The sequence below is a fragment of the Eschrichtius robustus genome, chromosome 5, assembly GCF_028021215.1.
Source record: "Eschrichtius robustus isolate mEscRob2 chromosome 5, mEscRob2.pri, whole genome shotgun sequence".
NCBI classification, from domain to species: domain Eukaryota; kingdom Metazoa; phylum Chordata; class Mammalia; order Artiodactyla; family Eschrichtiidae; genus Eschrichtius; species Eschrichtius robustus.
The window spans coordinates 71,024,106-71,040,138 of NC_090828.1; the positions used below are offsets into that span (position 1 = coordinate 71,024,106).

Genomic DNA, 16,033 nt, shown 5'->3' on the forward strand with positions numbered 1-16,033 from the left:
GCCCACTTTCTGGAGAGTTTTTATCAGAAATGGGTGTTGAATTTTGTCAAAAGCTTTTTCTGCATCTATTGAGATGATCATATGGTTTTTATTCTTCAATTTGTTAATATGGTGTATCACATTGATTGATTTGCGTATATTGAAGAATCCTTGCATCCCTGGGATAAATCCCACTTGATCGTGGTGTATGATCCTTTTAATGTGTTGTTGGATTCTGTTTGCTAGTATTTTGTTGAGGATTTTTGCATCTATATTCATCAGTGATATTGGTCTGTAATTTTCTTTTTTTGTAGTGTCTTTGTCTGGTTTTGGTATCAGGGTGATGGTGGCCTCATAGAATGAGTTTGGGAGTGTTCCTTCCTCTGCAATTTTTTGGAAGAGTTTGAGAAGGATGGGTGTTAGCTCTTCTCTAAATGTTTGATAGAATTCACCTGTGAAGCCATCTGGTCCTGGACTTTTGTTTGTTGGAAGATTTTTAATCACAGTTTCAATTTCATTACTTGTGATTGGTCTGTTCATATTTTCTGTTTCTTCCTGATTCAGTCTTGGAAGGTTATACCTTTGTAAGAATTTGTCCATTTCTTCCAGGTTGTCCATTTTATTGGCATAAAGTTGCTTGTAGTAGTCTCTTAGGATGCTTTGTATTTCTGCGGTGTCTGTTGTAACTTCTCCTTTTTCATTTCTGATTTTATTGATTTGAGTCCTCTCCCTCTTTTTCTTGATGAGTCTGGCTAATGGCTTATCAATTTTGTTTATCTTCTCAAAGAACCAACTTTTAGTTTTATTGATCTTTGCTATTGTTTTCTTTGTTTCTATTTCATTTATTTCTGCTCTGATCTTTATGATTTCTTTCCTTCTGCTAACTTTGGGTTTTGTTTGTTCTTCTTTCTCTAGTTTCTTTAGGTGTAAGGTTAGATTGTTTACTTGAGATTTTTCTTGTTTCTTTAGGTAGGCTTGTATAGCTATAAACTTCCCTCTTAGAACTGCTTTTGCTGCATCCCATAGGTTTTGGGTCGTCGTGTTTTCATTGTCATTTGTCTCTAGGTATTTTTTGATTTCCTCTTTGATTTCTTCAGTGATCTCTTGGTTATTTAGTAACGTATTGTTTAGCCTCCATGTGTTTGTCCTTTTTACGTTTTTTTCCCTGTAATTCATTTCTAATCTCATAGCGTTGTGGTCAGAAAAGATGCTTGATATGATTTCAATTTTCTTAAATTTACTGAGGCTTGATTTGTGACCCAAGATGTGATCTATCCTGGAGAATGTTCCGTGCGCACTTGAGAAGAACGTGTAATCTGCTGTTTTTGGATGGAATGTCCTATATATATCAATTAAATCTATCTGGTCTATTGTGTCATTTAAAGCTTCTGTTTCCTTATTTATTTTCATTTTGGATGATCTGTCCATTGGTGTAAGTGAGGTGTTAAAGTCCCCCACTATTATTGTGTTACTGTCGATTTCCTCTTTTATAGCTGTTAGCAGTTGCCTTATGTATTGAGGTGTTCCTATGTTGGGTGCATATATATTTATAATTGTTATATCTTCTTCTTGGATTGATCCCTTGATCATTATGTAGTGTCCTTCCTTGTCTCTTGTAACATTCTTTATTTTAAAGTCTATTTTATCTGATATGAGCATAGCTACTCCAGCTTTCTTTTGATTTCCATTTGCATGGAATATCTTTTTCCATCCCCTCACTTTCAGTCTGTATGTGTCCCTAGGTCTAAAGTGGGTCTCTTGTAGACAGCATATATATGGGTCTTGTTTTTGTATCCATTCAGCCAGTCTATGTCTTTTGGTTGGGGCATTTAATCCATTCACGTTTAAGGTAATTATCGATATGTATGTTCCTATGACCATTTTCTTAATTGTTTTGGGTTTGTTTTTGTAGGTCCTTTTCTTCTCTTGTGTTTCCCACTTAGAGACGTTCCTTTAGCGTTTGTTGGAGAGCTGGTTTGGTGGTGCTGAATTCTCTTAGCTTTTGCTTGTCTGTAAAGCTTTTGATTTCTCCATCAAATCTAAATGAGATCCTTGCCGGGTAGAGTAATCTTGGTTGTACGTTCTTCCCTTTCATCACTTTAAGTATATCATGCCACTCCCTTCTGGCTTGCAGGGTTTCTGCTGAGAAATCAGCTGTTAACCTTATGGGAGTTCCCTTGTATGTTATTTGTCGTTTTTCCCTTGCTGCTTTCAATAATTTTTCTTTGTCTTTAATTTTTGCCACTTTGATTACTATGTGTCTCGGCGTGTCTCTCCTTGGGTTTATTCTGTATGGGACTCTCTGCGCTTCCTGGACTTGGGTGGCTATTTCCTTTCCCATGTTAGGGAAGTTTTCGACTATAATCTCTTCAAATATTTTCTCTGGTCCTTTCTCTCTCTCTTCTCCTTCTGGGACCCCTATAATGCGAATGTTGTTGCGTTTAATGTTGTCCCAGAGGTCTCTTAGGCTGTCTTCATTTCTTTTCATTCTTTTTTCTTTAGTCTGTTCTGCAGCAGTGAATTCCACCATTCTGTCTTCCAGGTCACTTATCCGTTCTTCTGCCTCAATTATTCTGCTATTGATTCCTTCTAGTGTAGTTTTCATTTCAGTTATTGTATTGGTCATCTCTGTTTGTTTGTTCTTTAATTCTTCTAGGTCTTTGTTAATCATTTCTTGCATCTTCTCAATCTTTGCCTCCATTCTTATTCCGAGGTCCTGGATCATCTTCACTATCATTATTCTGAATTCTTTTTCTGGAAGGTTGCCTATCTCCACTTCATTTAGTTGTTTTTCTGGGGTTTTGTCTTGTTCCTTCATCTGGTACATAGCCCTCTGCCTTTTCATCTTCTCTATCTTTCTGTGAATGTGATTTTTGTTCCACAGGCTGCAGGATTATAGTTTTTCTTGCTTCTGTTGTCTGCCCTCTGGTGGTTGAGGCTATCTAAGAGGCTTGATGGGAGGCTCTGGTGGTGGGTAGAGCTGACTGTTGCTGTGGCGGTCAGAGCTCAGTCTAAATTGAATTTTCTTAATTTCCTTTTCAGTTTGCTTAATGTTAATGATTTCTGAGTGTTGACTTTGTACCCTACAACTTTGCTGAATTTGTTTATTAGTTCTACTAGTTTATTTGATGGAATCTTTCGGGTTTTCTACATACAGGATCAAGTAATCTGCAAACAAATGGAGATAATTTTTCTTCTCCCTTTCCAATTTGGATATTGCTTTTCTTGCCTAATTGCTTTGGGTAGGACTTACAGTCCTATGTTGAATAGAAGTAGTGAAAGCGGGCATCCTTGTCTTGTTCCTGATCTCAGAGAAAAAGCTTTCAGTCTTTCACCATGGAGTATTATGTTAGCTGTGGGTTTTTCATATATGGCCTTTATTACGTTGCAATAGTTTCCTTCTAGTCCTAGTTTGTTGAGCGCTTTTATTAAAAAAAAGGTGTTATCAATTCTTCTGCATCAATTGAGATGATCGTGTGGTTTTTGTCCCCCTCTTCATTCTGTTAAAGTGGTGTATTACATTGACTGATTTTGATTACATTGATTGACTTGACCATCCTTGCATTGCAGGAATAAATCGCACTCGGTCCAGGTGTATAATCCTTTTAAAATGCTGTTGAATTTCGTTTGCTAGTATTTTGTTGAGGATTTTTGTATTAATATTCATAAGACATATCAGCCTGTAGTTTTCTTGTAGTGCCTTTGTCTGGCTTTGGGATTAGGGTTGCTGGCTTCATAGAACTGAGTTAGGAAAGTGTTCCATCTTGATCAATATTTTGGAAGAGTGTGGGAAGGTTTGGTGTTAACTCTTCTTTGAATGTTTGGTAGAAATCACCAGGGACGCCATTAAGTTCTGGGCTTTCTTTGTTGTAAACTTTTTGGTTACTGTTTCAACCTCTTTACTAGATATAGGTCTATTCAGATTTTCTATTTCTCCATGTTCCAGTCTTGGTAGGTTGTGTGTTTCTAGGAATTTGTCGATTTTATCTAGGTTATCTAATTTGTTGGTGTACAATTGTTCATAGTACTTTTGGAATTCTTTTTATTTCTGTAAAATTGGTAGTATTGTCCCCTATTTCATTTCTGATTTTAGTTATTTGAGTCTTCTTTTTCTTAATCAATTTGGCTAAAGATTTGTCAATTTTGTTGATCTTTTAGAAGAACCGATTCTTGGTTTCATTGGCTTTATTAGTTTCTAGTCTCTATTTTGTTTATCATTGCTCTAATCTTTACTATTTCCTTCTTTCTGGTAGCTTTGGGTTTATTTTGTTCTTTTTTTAGTTTCTTAAGGTGTAAAGTTAGGTTACTGATTTGTGATCTTTCTTCACCCTTTCAGCACTGCTTTCACTGCATCCCATAAGTTTTGGTATGTTGTGCTTTCATTTTCATTTGTCTCCAAGATATTTTCTAATTTCCCTTATGATTTTTTCTCTGACCCATTGGTTATTTAAGAGTGTGTTATTTAATTTCCACATACTTGTGAATTTCTTAGTTTTCCTTCTGCCATTGATTTCTAGTTTCATTCCACTGTGATTAGAAAAGACACTTTGTATGATTTCAATCTTTTTAAATTTATGTGCCTTTTTAATGGCTTAAAATATGGTCTTAGAGAATGCTTCATGTTAACTTGAAAAACATGTGAATTCTACTACTGCTGGGTGGAATATTCTGTATATGTCTGCTATTTCCAATCAGTCCATGATGTTGTTCAAGTCTTCTATTTCCTTATTGATCATCTTTGTCTGGTTGTTCTATCCATTAATGGAAGTGTTGAAAGTGAGATATTGAAGCCGCCTACTGTTACTGTAGAGTCATCTATTTCTTCCCTTAAATACTATAAATGTGTGCTTCGTATATTTTTGAGTTTTGATGTTCAGTGCATATATGTTTATAACTGTTAAATCTTCTTGATACCGTGATCCTTTTATCACTATGTAATGTCCCTCCTTTTTTTTGTAACAATTTTTGACATAAAGTCTACTTTGTCTGATATTAGTATAGCCACACTTGCTCTCTTTTGGTTACTATTTGCATGGAGTCTTTTCCCATCCTTTCATTTTCAATCTATGCATGTTTTAAAATCTAAAGTGAGTCTTACAGACAGCACATAGTGGAATTCTGTTTTTTTTTATCCATTATGCTAATCTATGTCTTTTGAGTAGGGTGTGACCCATTTACACTTAAAGTAATTACCCATAGGGAAGTACTTACTTCTGTCATTTTGTTCTTTATTTTTTGTATGTCTTATAGCATTTTGTTCCTCATTTATCCTGCTACTGCCTTCCTCTGTATTTAGTTGGTTTTTTGTAGTGACACACTTTGATTCCCTTCTCCTTTCCTTTTGTGCATATTTTATATTTTCTTTATGGTTATCACTGAGATTACATATAATATCCTGAAGTTATGACAATCTATCTCAAATTGACAACAACTTAACTTCAGTTGCATACAAAAACCTTATGCCTTTACAGCTCTGCCCCCCACTTTGTTATTGATGTCACAAATTTCACCTTTATATGCTGTGTACCCATTAATATAGACTTAAAATTATTTTTTATACATCTGTCTTTTAAATCCTGTAGAAAATAAAAAGCAGAGCTACAAACCAAAATTACAATAATACTGATTTTTATATTTGTCTATGTATTTACCTTTCCCAGAGGACTTTATATTGTTACTTGGCTTCAAGTTACTCTCTAGCACTCTTTCACTTCAACTTGGACATTCCTTAGCACTTCTTGTAAGTCAGGTCTAGGGGTAATGAACTCCTTCCACTTTTGTTTGTCTGGGAATATTTTAATTTCTCCCTCATTTCTGAAGGACAGTTTTGCCAGATATAAAATTCTTGGTTAACAGTTTTTTCCCTTCAATACTTTAAATACATCATCCCATTGTCTTCTGGTCTGCAAGGTTTTTGCTGAGAAATCCACTGACAGCCTTACTGGGGCTCCCTTGTACATGATGAGTCACTTTCCTCCTGCTGCTTTCCAGATTCTACCTTTGTCTTTCAACAGTTTGATTATAATTTGTCTTGATGTAGGACTCTTGGATTTATCCTACATGAAGTGTGTTGAGCTTCCTGGATTTGTATATCCATGTTATTCCTCAAACTTGAGAAGTTTTTATTATTTATTCAAATAATCTATTTCTTCAAAAGAATTTCTCTCTTCTCCTTCTCCCATGATGCATATATTGCTGCACTTGATAGTGTCCTATAAGTCCCTTAGGTTCTGTTGACTTTTCTTTCTTTTTTTCTTTTTGTACCTCAGGCTCCATTTTTTCAAATGACCTGTCTTTAAGTTCATTGATTCTTTCCTCTGCCTGTTCAAGTGTATTCTTGAACCCCTCTAGTAAAATTTTTATTTTGTTCATATTATTGCTTTCCTGATTTCCTTCAGTTCTTTGAGTCTGGCTTCCTTCAGCTCTTTGAGCATATTTACAACAGTTATTTTAAAGTCTTTGTCTATTAAGTCTGATGCATGTGTTTCTTCAGGGGCTGTTTCTGGAAATTTATTTTGTTCTTTTGAAAGGGCCATGTTACTTCCCTGGTGGTCCAGTGGTTAAGTGGTTAAGAATGTGCATTTCAGCAAGCCTGGCATCTCACATTAAAATGGGAATAATTATGTTGTCTCTTGAGGATACAGATGCCTCTGTAACCCCCTCATATGAAGCTGTCTAGTGTCATATCAAACCACAGGGGCTGGGTGATGGAGTTAGATGTGGGAGAACAAAAAGATAAGTGTGATCTTGCTTCATTATTGCCACTTCTGGGCCATTACTCGTTTAAACTTAAGCAAAAGACCATTCACAAGGCATTCAATTATACCAGTCTCTCCTCAAAACAGTTATCTTCCAAGATACTAGTCATTTCCTCACATTCAAGAATTTTTGCTCTTCTTTTCACAACAGTCCCTCTAAATGCTCCTAAACCTACCACCATTCTAGGAGAATTGCTCTAGTCTTAGAGTTTCTTGAATTCCTCAATCTCATTCCAGCTACCCACTTTTATGACTCATTATGAAGATAGAAGATCCTAAACATCAATATTTACTCATTGACAATAACCTATCCTTTGAACTCTCACATTCTTCTACTCCCTCTGTATCTGTTCTCTCACTTCATGAACACTTCAGCCATAAACCCTCTTTTTGTTCTTAGTCTGTTAGATTCCTCCTAGATTAGCTTCTTTCTGATTTTAGCTTATATCGCAAAGCACATATTTCAATTGCTTTAGTACGCACTTTCTGGCCACCTAACCAGAAATTCTTCTACTCTTAACTCTACAATCTCTTAATCCTGAATTTGGCCACCCATTTGTTCTACTTCTATATCAAGAAACTTGCTGAAAAAATAACCAGCAAACATGGATTGACACCACCAAAAATTCATGGTAAAGGCTGGATGCAAAATTTTTCTTCTTTCTTTTCTTAACTGAAGCTTTCAAGTCTTTATTACCACTTTCAGAATATCCGAAAATTATTTCACTCAGTAGATGACCTTATCTTGTATTTCACAGGAAAAAAATGGACTCTCATATGATAACCCTACTATTTTTTGTTTATTTGACTTTTTAAATTGAATAAATTTGACACGTAACATTTTGTAAGTTTAAGGTGTACAGTGTGTTACTTTGATACATTTATATATTGCAATAGGATTGTTGTAGTCATATTTATCACATTAAATAATTATAGTACAATACTATTATATTTGTTATACTGTGCATTGGATCTCTATGGCTTATTTACTACTTGTTACAAATTTAAATACCATCAGTCTTATCTGCCCCCCTCCAATTCCTTAGTAACCACCATTTTACTCTCTGTTTTTTACAGGTTTGACTTTTTTTGGATTCCAGATATAAGTGATTCATGATAACCCTTTTAACTTCCTGCCACCTCCACCTCTTATCTGCAAACTTATTTTCATTTGCAGCTATTTCTCTCTCTTGCTCCCTCCAATTCTTAGAGGAATGGGTGTCTCTCCTCTTGTTCATAGTAAATTCCTTAACCTATTTCTGACTCTCCAGCGACCAACTGGTTTTCCTTATTTTCTTCCTCTTACCCTCCTGTCCTTCATATATTCCTTCACCCCATACATATAACTCAGAAATGTTATAAACATACAAGGCTATGATGAAATCTGTTGTTCTATAACCTATATCTATAATCTCCAATTCAGAACTCTACCTAGGCTTTTAGGTCCATATTTGCAACCATCCATTGGACATTTTCACCTGCATGTCCCATAGGTAACCAAACCTAATAACTAAAATCTAATTATACATCTTATTTCCCAATCCCTTAAATCTGAACCTTCTTCTCCATTCTTGGTTTCAGTTCATCAGCACCACGATTAATCCGGTCTTCTCTTCCAGATACATGGGTATCATCTTAGAATCTATGCCATCACCCTCAGAAGTGGCCTACATTCAGATGCCACCTGCTTTTCATTCTATCTCCTAAATAAATCTTAGATTTCTTCCCAAATTTATTCCCAATGCTTAATTTAAGTCCTCATTTTGATCGCTTGAAATGACTGCATTCATTCTTTCTTTTGTAAATTGAAGCATATGTACATATGTATTTAATATATGTATATTAATATAAATATAATTTTTATATATATATATATATACATATATATATATATGTATATATATATATAAATGCAACTTGATGGTTGCCACTTATTTTTATATTCCTGGATCTTAGACCATTGCTTAGCATCAATATATGTTTGTTGAGTGAATTCCAGACTATTCTCTATCCTATTTATCCTCTATCCCACTGTCAGGAAGACTTTTCTAAAGCATGTATTAAATCCTTCAATAAATTTTGAATGAATAAGAATACAGTACAAACTACATAGTCATAATCATCGAGATAGGGCTCTAATCTACCTTCACAGCTTCTTTTCCTATACTGCCCTATAGTTCCTTTTGGAGCCATAGGCTCACCTTATGGTACATAAAACATACCATACATTCCCTCATTTCCAAGATTTTATTATATACTATTCTCTCTCTGCTTGCAGGATCCGTCTTCCCTAATTTACCCAACTCCTCCTAATCTTAGCTAAAGGGTTGGGCTTAGTAGTGGGCTTATGACCCGATCCTTCCAGACTGAGACAGATGCCTCTTCTCTGTGCTCACATATTATCCTGCACAGATCTCTACTGTAGCACTTAGTATGCTATGGTAATAACTTGATTTTCCTTTTTTACTTATTGAAAGTTCCTTAAGGACATAAACTATATTTTATTTCAGTATTCTCAGAACCTCATTAAGGACCCAGTACACAGCAGACACTCAATCATGTTTCTTAAATAAATCAGGATATTTAGAGTTTAACATATAAGAATATATAGTATACATTTTTTCTTCCCCTGTTCTTGAGAAATGTAAAAAAATATTTCCCCTTCCCCTCTTTAAGATAATTGCTGCTGTGAGTGAAGGGTTCTTCCATGGCAGATAAGAGATTAAATTACAAAAGTTTTCAATTGCTTACCACTGGCCAGTGCAGAAAGAGGAGGAGACAGAGAAATTCCTGTGTCTGCCTTAACCCAAGAATATCTCAATACTCCTTTTCCCTAATTCTGTGTTTCCTAACTTTCCTAGAACAAGTACAGCATTGTTGAAGTTTCTTAATGAACCTAATGGGAAAATAAGAAGAATAAAAGCTGGGAGTTTTTGTTTTGTTTTTTAAAAAGTGATTATGCCTTATACATGAACTGGAAAGGAAAAGAAATCCAAACTTCATTTCAATAATCGAGAAAGTGCCTGTCATTATCCCATCTCTGTTTCTCTTATGCACCCCTAATGAAGACCTCTAGCCCATTAAGTTTACCTGTATAACTGTGAGTATTCTTTTGTAAATCAAAAGGAGAATCACAAAGAATAATGATAATTTCTGAGGAATGCAGTGAAGTATGTATAACAGCTAGCTTTATAGTAGATGTATCAAATGGAAAGGAGGAAGGGAATTGTGTAGTTCCTATATTTATGGAAGAAACTAAGAACCGCATGGCTAGCATATTTCTTAGACTTCAGAATTTCACAGGCTAGTAAATTTTTTTTTTAACTGAGGGAACCAACATAAGATCCTCCACTTTCAACTGCCTGTGCAGGAATAATTTAACATAGCAGGCCTTAGGCTGTTTATCTTCAGAAAGGCCTATTTGCAAGGCTGGCCCTTGACGGCATCTGGGAACTTGATTTTTGAAAACATTTAAGTGATAAGATTCTAAATGCCGTGCCAGCCTACTTAGACTATACCATGAGATTTATGGTGAATAACTACTTTCTTTCTGAGAATCTGAAATTTTGGTTGACAGAGGGTGCCTATGTAACCAGCCCTTAAAAAAAAACCCAAGCTCTTGAGTCTCAAATGGAGTTCCCCATGCCAAAACACTGCAAGTGTGTTGAGTGAAGTTTTGAAGCTGGAGAGAGGGTGCACTCTGTGTGACCTCTCACAGGAGGGAAAGAGCGTAGAAAGCCTGCGCACAGATTCCTCTAGACTCCACCTTATGTCTTTTTCCATTAGTGATCTGGCTGTGTATCTTTACAATGTCTCTGTAATAAATCTTAGCTCTGAGTATGACAGTATACTAAGTCCTGTGAGTCCTTCTAGAGAATCGCAGAATGTGTGGGTGGTATTGGGGACCCCCAAAACACTAAGTAATGATATTAAACAAGCAAACGAAAAACTCTATGATCATCATTCAATGAATATATATGTTAATAAAATTTTGCTCTTTATTCTGACAGTACAGAAACATGGAAACAGTATCAGAATAAAGGACAGAATTTTAAACGGAACAAATTCAGCATTGTAAGAAGTTCATTACATTATTCTCATTTTTCTCATTTTGCTGTAGATCAGTGAAAACCTTATAATGGACCAATAACAGACATGTGCCTGGTAACTACTAGACCAAGTAATTTTTGCCTGGTATACCTTTCTTCCAATTTACTTTCTTTTGAAACTAAAAGCACTAAACAGAAGTTTTATGTGTACCGGAGTAATTTTAAAAAGCTGAACATTCTGGTAAGCCACTAAAGACTTCACTGAAATAGTTGATTTTTAACTGTTACATTTAAAGAATGGAAGACTATTATAAATTAATAACAAATTTAGTTCCAGGATATTTTAAGATTTGTACAGTCCTCTCACCAGCCAAATAACAATGTAAAAAAAAAACCAAAAAATAAAACTAGCTGAGATAGTAATACTTCTGACTTTCAGTTTGTCATTTTATTTAAAAATTATTTATGGAAGATAACATTCTTATCTTTCCTCAATACAATCACCTTAAAATGAATTCTTCCCACAGGTCACAATGGTTTTAAAAAAGATAGCAAATAAAAATCTCAAATTTCATCCATTAATATATCACTGTGTTTTAGTTCTTCAAGGCACTTTCTAACAATATAATATTTTCCATTGCACAAGACTCAAATTCCATTTACCAGGGTAAATAACTTTCAAAACCAAAACCACATACCTTTTGCTGTAGTTCTTTTACTGCTGAATCTCTATCCATGCATGCCTGTCGAAAGGCTTCATAAGCTTTATTGAGTTGCTCGCCAATGTTTTTATCCATTCCTCTCCGTCCTGTAGCATCACTATAAATGATGGAGTAAATGACAGGTCTGGAAAATAATTGAAAAATTTAGATAGCTATTAAGTTATATAAATCTCATTTAAAAAATGTACCTCAAAGACAGTTCTATATGGTTTATCATGAACATTACAGCACCAAGTACTATAAAGTTTTATAAAGGCAAAAAAGCCTCATTTAAAATCCTGATCAGAAAATTGTAAAGCCTTAACTTCTACAATTTTTAAATATTCTTTACTAATGTTTAAGGAGCAATTAGGGTTCCAGTTCATAAAGATGTTACTTTGTAAATGGTATTCTATAAATGCAAGCTAAAAATGGAAAAATATAAAAGGCCATTTGTTATTAATCTTTATTACAGAAATGCACAACAGGATTAGCAATGTGAGAAGGGACTTCTTTTTACTAAACGGACAGTTACTCCCACTTACAAGGTAAATGCTTGCTACACTGAAATTAGAGCAAAATTAAGTAGATAAATGTTTGTGGATGGAGTTCACACTGTTGTTATCACAGAGCAATTAAAATGTGTGAAAATGCTCTTATTTTAGCACGAAATCTAGGGAGAGCTGCCGTTGGACTGTACATTAAAAAAGAAAAATCACATCCCATCAGTCCTACCCCTATGCTCTATTAGTTTTCCAACTTTTTTGCTATTTCTGAACTACAGGTGATTTACTCAGTGGAGGTAATTTACTTTTATCGTCTCAACTTGCATAACAGCTCTAACGACATTCCCTGACTCTGAGCAGAGGGTCATCTAATGACTGATTCTTCCTGTCAAGCTGTAAAAACCACACCACAGAGCCTTTCTCTTAATCCTCTGAAAGCCACAGAGTAGACAAAGTTCTCTATCAGTCATAGGGGATTTGGGGGGTACCAAATTATTTCACTCCCTTATGATTGGAAATCCTTCATAACAGTCTCTAACCTTTTATAACACCTTTATTTTATCTTCGGGTATACATGCTTTAAAAAACTTTCAGTATTTTACATTAAGATGTTCATATAACATAAATTCACCATTCTAAAGTATACACTTCTGTGGTTTTCAGTATATTCACAATGTTGTGTAACCATCACCAATATCTAATCACAGAATATTTTTATCACCTCAGAAAGAAACCCTGTACCTATTAGCAATTAGTCCCAATTCACATCTCCCTTCTATCCCCTGACAACCACTAATCTACTTTCTGACTCTATGGATTTGCCTACTTTGGACGTTTGGAGTCATAAAATACATGGCCTTTGTGTCTGGCTTTTTTCATGTAGCATAATATTTCCAACCTTTATCCATGTTGTAGCATGTAACAGTACTTCATTGTTTTTTATGTCTGAATAATATTTCATTTTATGAATATACTACATTTTGTTTATTCATTTCTCAGTTAATGGACATTTGGGTTGTTTCCACTTTTTGGTTATTTTGAATAAAGCTACAATTTGTGTGTACATATCTGTGTGAACATATGTTTTTAATCTCTTAGATATATGCCTGGGAGCAGAATTCCTGGGAGAGATGACAATTATGTTTAACTTTTTGAGGAACTGCCACAAAAGTTCCAGACATTTCCACAGAAGCTGTACCATTTTATATTTCCACTAGCAACGTACAAGAGTTCCAATTTCTCCACATCTTCACCAATAATTGTTGCCCATTTTAAAATTATATGCTACGATCCTAGGGGGTATGAAGTGATACCTCATCAGTTTTGATGTTGAGCATCTTTACAGTGCTTATTGGTCATTTGTGTATCTTCTTTGGAGAAACGTCTAGTCAAGTCCTTTGTCCACTTTTCATATATACATACATATATATATAATCTGTAATATTTTCTCCCATTCTATAGATTATCTTTTCATTTCTTTGATAGTGTCCTTTGACAAAGTTTTTAGTTTGATGAAGTCCAATTTATCTATTTTTTTTTTGTTCTTGTGCTTTTCATATCATATCTAAGAAACCATTGCCTAACCCAAGATCACATGGATTTTCACCTGCATTTCCTTTTAGAAATTTTATAATTTTAGCTTTTACATTTAGATCTTTGATCCATATTGCATTAATTTGTATAATATGGTATGAGGTAGGGCTCCAGATTCATTCCTCTGCATGTGGCTAGCCAGTTGTCCTGGTATCACTTGTTGAAAAGGCTATTCTTTTCCCACTGAATGCCCTTGGCAGCCTTGGTGAAAATCAGTTGACCATAAATCACAATGCCCTTTTGAATACCTAGGTAACATTTCAATCCCATCAGCCAGTCTTTCACTTTAAGATACTAAATACACTCCTAAGTTATTTTCTAGGCTTGATAAAAACAATTTCAAGAATTTTATTATGGGGATTACAGTGTCTTTACCTTGTGAAGCAATGAAAGAATGATATATTTTTTAGGCACGCCACTTGAAATTTGTTTTTACTGCTACCTCTGATAGATGGAAAAGATGAAATACTGTTAGGATAATTAACATTGCCAGGATCTCTGACATACCATAGACACTATGGAAACATGAGTAATTAGCATGAACACAAAGCATCACTTTGAGTATTTATTTAGATACTATTATCATTCAAAAAAGTGATTTAGGGTGGCTTAAAAAAACACACAAGATTAAAAATAAGTATATAAGCAGGAAAAGAAAAATAAGGGTAGGTAGCTACAGGGACTATAGTATACTGTAATATGCTCATGCAGAAATTGGATGATTTAATTAGCTAAGTGGCTAGGTTGTCTATCACTGTCTTAATAAGCTGCAGATGTCATACCAAATTGTCAATGTAAACCACACCTATATTTATCTGGGACAAACAAGAGGCTTGAATTGGGAACCTATCTAGTTTCTTGTTTTGTTCTATCATTGACTGACCCTGTGAGCTTAGTTCAGGGCCACTAAATCTTTTTGGACTCAAGTTTCTATCTCTTCAAAACAAAAAAAGATGTCTGGATTTAATTGCTAAGAAACTTCTTTGTTCTACAGTTCTTGAGTCTGTGAATCTAAAAATGTATGTCTGTTCCATCAAGAAGGTGCATTCTTGTTTTTAAAAATGTAAATACAGTACTAAAAACAGCTGCATCATATGCAAGTAAATCATGTGCAGCCTTCATTTCAGTTCCTTGAATTAGATCACACAAATGTCACTAGGAAGAGTTACTGAGTAAATTCCACATGGATGCATCCTATTTCCTGAAATAAGAATGTATGCTGGGGAGATATGATTCAGGTCAATACAACTAAATAAATGATACATTTAATTCCTATCTCACAACCGAGAAAATTGGGTGTTAGATCAGTGACACTGACCAGAGAAAAAGGAAACAGTCTCTGGGACCCAGCTAATTAAATTGGACAGATTTCAAATATTAACACCCTGAACTTTAAAGCCACTTGTTCCTCTATTTTTTAAAGCATTTGTTAAGTGTAAAATTAATTTCACAATTTAAGAGGCAGTCACAATTCAATTACATTTTGGTATGCCTTCTGCAAAACTTGCCAGGCTCCAGGGAAATGGTTTTATTTATAATAAACATGCTCAAACTCAAATCAAATGGCCACTCTCATCCCCTAAACCCAGGAGGTCCAAGCTAGAGCCAGCTCTGCCTTGGAAACAGTCTTCTAGTTATGGCTTCACTCTTTTAAATGTATTTTAAGGAAAGCCTTCAGTGGTAATTTCTTTATTTCTGGGTTTGGTTTACTGGTTTCCTCCACAAGGAAAAACTTAACTCACTGATGCCCAAGACAGTAGCTGGGTGGGCAGAATACAAAGCATCCCACGCCCAGGGTAATCCTGGCTTCAGGATAGTCCTGTCACACCCACCTCTATTCCTCTGACAGAAGTTCCTTTTTTCCTTTGGGTTGTTCCTGTAAGATGGAAAATGGAGGGTGGCAAGTTCCTATTCTGCCTCCCAGGTCCAGCATGTGCTTGCACAGGAAGAAGTACTAAGAAAATCCCTGGGCATCAGGCTGCTTCCTCTTTCATTGATCCTTGGTTCATAATGAAACTGTTCTAGGATAGGAGAATCAGCCTGCATGAGGGCAATAATTTTATTTTCCCTTGGTAAAATTTCCCAGCTCCAACAAAGGTGTGTCAACTACTAGGGCCAAACTTTGACTTCAATAACATATATGCCATTATGATTCAATTAAATTAGAAAAACTGAAGTACTTGTTCGCTTAATACATGTAAGGCACTATGTGGGATGCAGCAAGGGGCTTTAGGGATAGTGCCACCTTAATGTTGTGTTCCTTTTACAAAGTTTTCCACCAGCTCTTCATTTCCTGTTACTCGTATTCCAATCTGACTGATAAGGCTCAGAGGAGTTAAATGACCTGCATACAGCTACAAGGCTATAAGCAAGTGACTGGGACTAAATCTTTGAAACTCTTAGTTCAAGAATTGTTTATTAAAGCCAGCTGCAAAGTATTCTCCTAG

The 16,033-nt window shown here is 35.1% G+C and overlaps 1 protein-coding gene across 8 annotated transcripts in view; it reads right to left on the reverse strand.

The window, feature by feature from the left end:
• Positions 1 to 16,033, reverse strand: part of TANK (TRAF family member associated NFKB activator) — an 81,262-nt gene that overhangs the window by 49,665 nt on the left and 15,564 nt on the right. For 6 of the 8 annotated variants that reach the window (XM_068545013.1, XM_068545010.1, XM_068545011.1 and 3 more), the window contains one exon: positions 11,485 to 11,632. In XM_068545013.1, coding sequence (XP_068401114.1) covers positions 11,485 to 11,583 — 99 coding nt within the window. In that variant the 5' untranslated portion in view covers positions 11,584 to 11,632. Of the gene's footprint in view, positions 1 to 11,484; positions 11,633 to 16,033 lie in introns of those variants that run through there. The other 2 variants (XM_068545014.1, XM_068545015.1) reach the window with 2 other exon arrangements.